The following is a 7,828-nucleotide window of genomic DNA, read 5'->3' as shown; positions in this document are numbered from 1 at the left end:
CGGATCTCTTTTGAAATGCAAAAGGGAGTAAGAGTCGAGAGCTTGGTGCACGTCCCCTTACAACCAGCGCTCCGCGCATCCATGGCAGCGGGCGGAGATGCTCTATGCCCTCCCTGAGCGCGGTGACGGTCCCCTCCAGCTCCCAGCTGCGACAGCCCGCTGCCTCGGCCTGGCCCGACCTTGAGCAGTTACCGCAGAGTTTCGGGCTGGCACCTTTCCCTGAGTCCTCATAAATAAAACTGTAAATAAGCTGCAACTGGAAAAACAGCGGAGTTGCATCGCCGCGGTCCCGGGTGAGAGGACACCTCGCGTGCCCCGCCGGCCGCAGCTTCCCGCCCAAACCCACACCCCCGGCAGACCTCTTCGCGGGGGGCGGCGGGGTCTCAGGCGGGGCTGCTCGGGGCACCCGTGGGCGCAGCGGCGGGGGCGGCCAGCGCCTCCCGCTCCCGCTTCTTCTGCTTCATGCGGCGGTTCTGGAACCAAACCTTCACCTGGGCGTCGCGGAGGCGCAGCGAGCGGGCCACCTCGAGCCGACGGGCCCGAGACAGGTACCGGCTGAAGTGGAACTCCTTCTCCAGCTCCGTGAGCTGCCTGGTGCTGAAGCTGGTGCGTGCGGGGCAGGCAGAAAGTTCCCCCCCGCACTGCGCCGCGCCGCCTGCAACGCAGAAAAAGACTGCGCTTCAGCGAGGGCAGGGGGAGGAACCGGGGCTGGGGTCGGGGCAGGAGAGGGGCAGAGGGGAGCCGGGATGGGAGCAGCCCCGGATTGCGCCCCTCCGCCTCACTCACATCTCCCGGGCGGGCTCCGCTTCGCTCGCATCCACTCGAAGGTGCGGGGAGCCTCCGCGGGGGCCGGGGAGCCGGGCGCCGCCGCGGGGCAGGGCGAGAGGCCCGGCAGCCCTCCGCCACCGGGACAGGAGCGGGGGCGGCCGGGCTCCGGCGGCAGCGGGCGGCCGCTCTCGGGGAAGATGGACGTGGCGAAGCCCAGCGACCCGGTTCCGCGACACGGCCGGTAGCGGGGACCTGGTGCCGCGGGGGGGACGCCCGGGTACCCCGCTGCCCCCGCGCAGGCTGGGGGCGAGGAAGACGAGGCGCTGGCCGCGGTGCCCAGCGTCAGGAAGGCTCCGTCGCCCCGTCCGGGGTATGGGGGCAGCGGGGCCCCGTGACAAAGCCCGGGCGGGAAAGCGAGGGGAAAATATCCCAGGTCCATGGCCCGCGGGGCAGTGGTGCTCCTCGCACCTGCCCCGCGCCCCGGCGGGGCAATATTGCCCTAATATAGGGCCGGGAACGGGGCGGCACGTCCCGCCCCGCGGCCAATGGGAGCCCAGCGAGGACCCGCACCGGGGGTCCCAGGCGCCGCCGGGCTGCCCAGGGCCGTCGCGAGGCTCAGGGTGGGCAGCGCCCCCGAGCCCTCCCGGGACCTGCCGCTCGCTGTGGACCCGCCGGAACCGCCTTGCACTTCGGGGCCGCTTGCCGGGAGTTTGGGGGATGGGTAAGCTTGAGCTCTCCCCCTCCCCAGGCTCCCGTCCCAGGGCTGCTCTGCTCCCTCCCCTTGCCCTGCTACTGGCCAGGCCCCCGGGGGCTCCCACGGGAGCCCACGCAGCTCGAGAGAGCTGGCGGGGCGCGGCGGGATGCCCAGCCACCCCCTGACTGTCCGCACTCGCGGGGGCGGGGGTTGCTGCACCTCGAGGCACTTAATGGTGTCTTACTCCATCAGATAAGTGCTCTGCAGCCTCTCAAAAGTGAATCCCTGGGCTCACCCCATTAATGGACTTTCATTTCTCCCTTGGCTGTTCAGCATTGTTTACTGAGCGCTTGCAGCTGGCAGAGTGAAGCGAGTTGCACTGCCCGGCCAAACCCTCCAACTCTCTCTCTGGTTTTTCATCCCCCAGAGTGGCAGGGAATGGAAACACGGGTGGAGGATGTGAAGCCTGGACTGCAAAAGTGATCGTCTTTCCCCAAATTGCTTCAAGTGATGCTCGATCATCCAGTTTGAGCTACCTATATGCTTGATTTGGATAATGAGGAGTTTCATCCAACTCAACAACTGATAACCATGTGTCAGCGCAGTTCAGAACAGCGAAATGGTGCACTGGGCAGAGCACACTTGGATTTTGGCAACCTACAACTGGACAGACAAGGAACACAAATAAGAGCTACATCATGCTGCTTTTGAGTTAGGCATGTAACCTTCCAAGTCTTAGGAGGTGGATATGGACTCAACTGGGAAGTGCAAGGGTAGTACCTTACTAAAGAAAAAAAAAATATATATACTGGAAAAAAAAATGCCACTTGTCAGGAAGAGGCCACAGATTTAATGAGGACCAGACATGGTGCCAGCCACCCAAGGGCAACCAGGATCCCCAGAGAAGGAAAAATCCCACTCAGACTTTTTCAGATTTCAAAGACCTGAGCTGATGGCAGGGAACGAACACCATGAGGTGACACTGTCAGACCATCCCACTGATTCACTCTCCACTTGGAGACTTGTGTTCTACAGCTCAGCCCCAACTGCCCCACTGTTACACCCAGCTGATGGTTCAGAGCAGGCCTGGCTTTTCTTTCCTGAAGAGCCTGTGGGCTCAGGCAGCCCACAAGGACATGGGAGTGCTTTGCTGCATATGGGTTCTGACCAGTGACTGGTCTTTCTGTCAGTCCCTCTTTCCCCCCAACTCACCCAGCCCTTCTGCTATAAAGCAGAGCAACTAGAGAGCAGAGTCTGGCTCTACAGATTTGCTGCTTTAATGTGCTTGGGGCTCATAGTCTATAGACAGAGCAGTCACAGTAAGCCCAGCATCCTGAAGTTGTGTGTCCTTCATATACAAGCTTGTTCACTGCTATGATCTGTGCTGCACTAACAATGGGATATCAACTGCCTCTCTATTAGCAGAAGATGCAGGTATAAATTAGAACAGTTTAAAACAAATACACCTTCTCAGGAAACATACATTTTGCGAGAGAGTTTAAATTTAAATTATAAAAACATGCTCAGCACACCAGTGGCAATCAGAGCAGTTTGGAAAATGTGATTTTCTGACAAAACAGAAGCCTGGGAACATCAGGATTTCTCTTTAGCAGAGAAAGGCTGTCCATACAGGAAAGCATCTGTGCCTTTCAGTTTCTCCTGCTGTAAAAACTGTCCAAAGTGAGGCAAACAGGATTGTCTCTGGAGGAGGGCTGCTGCTTTACTTGAATCTTCTGTTTGCAGAATGCAACTGGTTTAATTACACCTAAAGCTGTGTTTTAAATGTTAGAAAAGCTGTCCATGTTCACATCAACATACGATCTTTCCATTCACCCAGCTGGATTTGGTTATCAAGTTTCTCATTTGCTACCTGTTTATTTTTGCAGGATTGTTTAAGGATGAGGAAAGCAGAAATCAGTGGCTAAACACAGGCAAAGCATCTCTTATTGCTGCTCTCTCTGGCTTTTGAGGGGGATGCAATTTTCTACATTCCTGAATTTCACGGTGTTCAGACTTAAATACCTGAGTCCCAGTGCTATGAAGCTGGCTGACTGCTGCTATTTTTTGCAAAAGGTTTGATGGAAAAAGTCCCTGAAAGTCAAAGGAGGAAAAAATGTGATAAAAAGAAGAGTGAAAATAACAAGATGGTGTGGAAAGCAATTTAAGAATGTCTGGGAGGTTTAGTGATGTCTGTGTGAACAGTGCAAGCCAGTGGAGATGCCAGGGCAGAAATCTATATGAGAATGATGGACCAAAACAGCCCCCGTGCACCACTCTTCTGTAAACATGTGGACCACTGCAAAGCCTGAGCAAAGATAATGAAGGAAGAAGCTCAGCCAAAAAGTCACAAAGCAGCATGGAGAGGCTGCTTGAGCACTGGGTGTGTGTTTAAGGTAATGGCAGCCCTGAGACTCTGTGCTTGTCACAATAATTAACACTCAGGAGATCCCATGGATCCTTTCCTAGCCCTCAGGAAAATAGTGTGAAAGGTCTGCTACAACCATGACCTTCTCCTTCCCTCTCTGCTGCCATGACACTGGCAGGCATGGAGAGCTGGTTCTCAGCAGTACATGGGGATGAACTTCCAAAGTGTGGAGACAGCCAGGGTGTGGGTGAGCATTCCAAAGATGTAAGCCAACCCTGAATAGTTAACCAGTGGCCCTTTTAACACATACAAACCAGCAAAGACCCCTTGAAAGAAGGCTACTAGAGAAGATGGAGAAGCTCTGGGGAGTTCATTTTGTGAAGTGTGTTTATAAACAGGGAGGTACAGAGGCCCAAGGGCAAAGAAGACAAATCTTTCTGCTGCTCCAGGAGAGCCAAGACCAACTCCAACACAAGCACAGACCTTCCAGGTGGGCAGAACACTCTGTGACCTTCCCAAGGAAGGTGTGTGTCCCTCTACCATAGACACTTTCCTGCCACAAGTTCTCCTTTCCTGCCTGACCCCTGGAGCAGTTTCACTAGACCTGGGACAGAGACCTGTGATCTCCCAGTACATGGGGAGAGCATAAACACAGAGAAGAGGAAAAATCTCTCCCTTCTTCTGTATGGATTTCCCCAGAAGAGTGATTCCACATGGGTTCTCGTGCCTTATAACGACCCCGTTCCTCTCCCATGGCTGTCAATTTGGTAGGAAGGAAAAATTATGCATACTGATAACCCAAAGCCAAGCCATACAGCTGTTTGCAAAACAGAGATGTCAAAGGATCTGCAAAAAAGATTTCTTCCTTGCCCAGCCCTTCTTGCTCCCAAATGTCCTAAAAGGTGTCTAAGGCTCCTCAGAGGAAAGATCAAGGCTATGCATCTCACACTGCAAGGGGACAGCCTACCCTCTCCCCAAATTTCTGCTGTTACAAGGAAAACCACGTATCAGCAAATAAAGACAAAAAAATAAACTCAGGTGTTCAAATTGTACACACCAGAGTGTTTTTAACCTAGCAGAGGTCCTGTGCTAATTTTCTTCAGCTTTGTGCTTCTGGTCATTGTGTCCGAGCCTCCCTGGGGTTCATCACAGCGCAGTGCAGGGAGCTCTGGGACCTTGGGCTCTGATGCTGGAGACAAAGGCCTGAGTAACATCTGCAGAGTCCTGGAGATGTGCAGGCTGAGACACCTTGCTGTGTCCCATTTTGCATCTCAGCCTTTATCACCATAGAAGCTCTGTCCTTTCCTGCTGGCTGGAAACCACAACAGTGCATGGCTCTCGGGCTCCAGGACTGGGCTCTGCCTCTGCTATCTGGGGTTTCTGGTCATATCCCAGCTGGCTCAGGCCCAAGCTGAAGTAGGAGGAACAACTGTCAAGTGAGAAGTGCACATCATGTGATTGATGACATTTAATATAGACAACCACCTCCCTCCCCCGCCAGCCCCAGTCCCTGCAAGGACCATGGCACAGGCACTGCTGCTGCTCAAGTGGGGATGGAGAGGTGTTGCCTATTCAAGAATTAACTTTTCTCTCAGTCCCTGGAAAGCGGCTGTGGCCAAACTGAGCTCTGGCCCAGCCCATCTCACAGCTTTTAAAAACAGATGATAGTTGGTTCATCACCATATAGCATCAGACTGTGCCCAGCCAACCACCACAGCCCTAATGGCCCCAGCAGCACTGGCCCCTTTGTGCTGCCAGTCTGGCTCCAGCTTTTGTTCCCAGGCATGTCTGTGTGGTAATGCTGGGCAACTGGGCCTCTCCACAGCACAGCTCAGCTCAGCACAGCACTGCACTCTGTGCCTTCCCTGTGCTGCCTCTGTGTGCAGCTTCTGGGCACACACAAGGATGGCATCTAAACCTGCAGCTCCTTCCCTACCCAGCTGACAACTGCCAGCGAGGTGCCATGCCACTGGTAGCATGGCAGCTCCATCCCCTTTTAACCTTCTTTTTCCCCAGCTGTGTAGCCCTTCTTTTGCCTGGATCTCCCTGCAGGCTGTTTCACAGGGCTTCACATGGAGGTGATGAGGTGCAGAGATCCCAGAGGTGGATTCTGCCTTCAGACTTCTTGCTGTGGAGCTCCATTGACCCAGTTGGTCCCCAAGAAAGTCAAAGGTCTTTTAGATGGTGTTGGTGGGCTTCCTCTTTCTCAGCCAGCCCTCCCCCTGCCTGCCTAGTCTCCTGGGTGTGCAGCCAGCTGACTCCTCTTCATGTATGGACAAGGTTGCCTGCAGCCATAGGTCACCCAGCCATGGTCCCATGGTTGGTGCCTCTACCAACAAAGCAGGAGGCATTTGATTTTGTTTTCTCAGCCCCACACAAGTGGCACCTGCAAGACAGTGACATCCATGAGAGCCCCTGGCCATGCCTGCCTACATTCCCCTGCCCCCCTTGCTGCTTATGAGGCCCTAGACAGATCGGATGCCCCTCAAAAAAATCAGAGTGCAAAGGGGTAGCTCAGCCCTGTTCTGACTCCACAGAGCTTACACAAAGCCTTGTTTCCCTTTTGCAGCAGGGAAGCTGCTGCAGCCCTGTTAAAACACAGGTTACTCTAAGGGCCAGATCAACCAGTGGAGGTCCAAAACCCACTGCTCTGGACAGAAGAACCTGCATGGCCTTGCTGCAGTTCAGTGCAACCCTTATACCTCTCAACTGGTGCTGTAAGCAGGTCTCTAGCCCAAATATTGCTGTAGTGCTGCCAGGATTTATAGACCCTGGCTCAGTCAAACTGTTATGGGTCTAAAGCATATGGAAGGAGGAAGAAAGGAGGGGAATGGGTACTATGGCAAGGAAAGGCAAGGCTGGGATCAGCCCTAGGTCTGGCAATGGCTGACAAGTTGTGTTTTAAATGGATGACCTCAGTTCAGCACATCAGATGCTGTTGCAAAGGAGCTGAGTTCCTATTGAGTGCAAAAGGGGGTTGTTTATAATATATGGGTTTTAAATGATGGGCCAAGAAAAAGTCTGGCTTGTGCCAAACTGTCTCTCTCCTCTAGATTGCTGATGCTTGTACAAACATTGTAAAAATGCCAGCGATCTTGCTAAAGTAACATTACTTCTAATAATTAAGTTATCATCGTGGGCTTCTACTGCATTACAAACAAGATGCCTTTGCCAGAGTCATGAAGAAAAAAGTGAATTTATTTACAAGATTCCCCCTCGCATGCGCTCCCCCACTGGAAACCAAGTCTGCAAACCCTGTTTTTCCGTAAAATGGACATAATTCAGGGCAGTGTGCCTCAGTAACACTATGTTTGTGGTCAGGGTTCCTGTGAAACCCTTTCTTTCTCAGGCCTGGGGAAGGGCTATCTATAAACAGCCATTTCTTCCTTAACAAATTTAATGAAGGACTAATAGTGTAAGTCAAATCAAACACTGTTTGAAGAAGTCTACAGAGCATGAAGGTGGGAAACACTTGGGAAAAGTACACTGGGTTACCCCAGGGACATCCCTGCAGAAATGGTGCTGCCTTGCCGTATTGTGTATGGAAGCAGGCGATGCAAAATACATCGTGTTTTGAATAACACCCAAAAATCCCTACATGGACAATTTTAGTCATCGATACATTGATTACAGAAAAAGATACAAACATATATATCTATGGAATACTATAGAAGTATAATGAACCAGTGGTATTTGGCCCTACTTTTTGCATTGTTTGTATGCTTTGTTTACTCTTGGATGTAGCTTCTAAGAAACAATTTGTGTGCAGACTTACATAGTTAACAATTTTAGGGCTCAAAATGTTTAAAATATGTCTCCAAACAAAGTAGTTTATTCTGTTCTGCTTTGTTTACAGATCTACAACACATATCCAAATTTGCTTGCATAAAAGTGAAATTGAACAAAAGATACACTTCTCAACGTAGCACAACATTGTTAGAATTGCACAGAGGGGAAAATAAAACCCTAAGTAATATTTTGAATCGTTACTGTCCAGCCAA

General features: G+C 52.3%; 1 protein-coding gene across 1 annotated transcript; it reads right to left on the bottom strand.

Moving 5' to 3' along the window:
- Positions 1–407: 407 nt before the first annotated feature.
- Positions 408–1,207, bottom strand: HOXD1 (homeobox D1; the record flags this gene model as incomplete). The annotated part of the gene is made up of 2 exons (XM_030454195.1): positions 787–1,207; positions 408–655 (listed from the first exon to the last, which is right to left on the bottom strand). Coding segments are annotated over exons 1-2 (669 nt in total), but the record flags the coding sequence as incomplete, so codon positions are not given.
- Between the last annotated feature and the right edge of the window lie 6,621 nt (positions 1,208–7,828).

This window comes from Calypte anna, chromosome 7, assembly GCF_003957555.1.
Source record: "Calypte anna isolate BGI_N300 chromosome 7, bCalAnn1_v1.p, whole genome shotgun sequence".
Classification (NCBI taxonomy): Eukaryota; Metazoa; Chordata; class Aves; order Apodiformes; family Trochilidae; genus Calypte; species Calypte anna.
The sequence above is the reverse complement of the archived record's forward strand: the minus strand, read 5'-3'. Positions and strand labels throughout refer to the sequence as shown.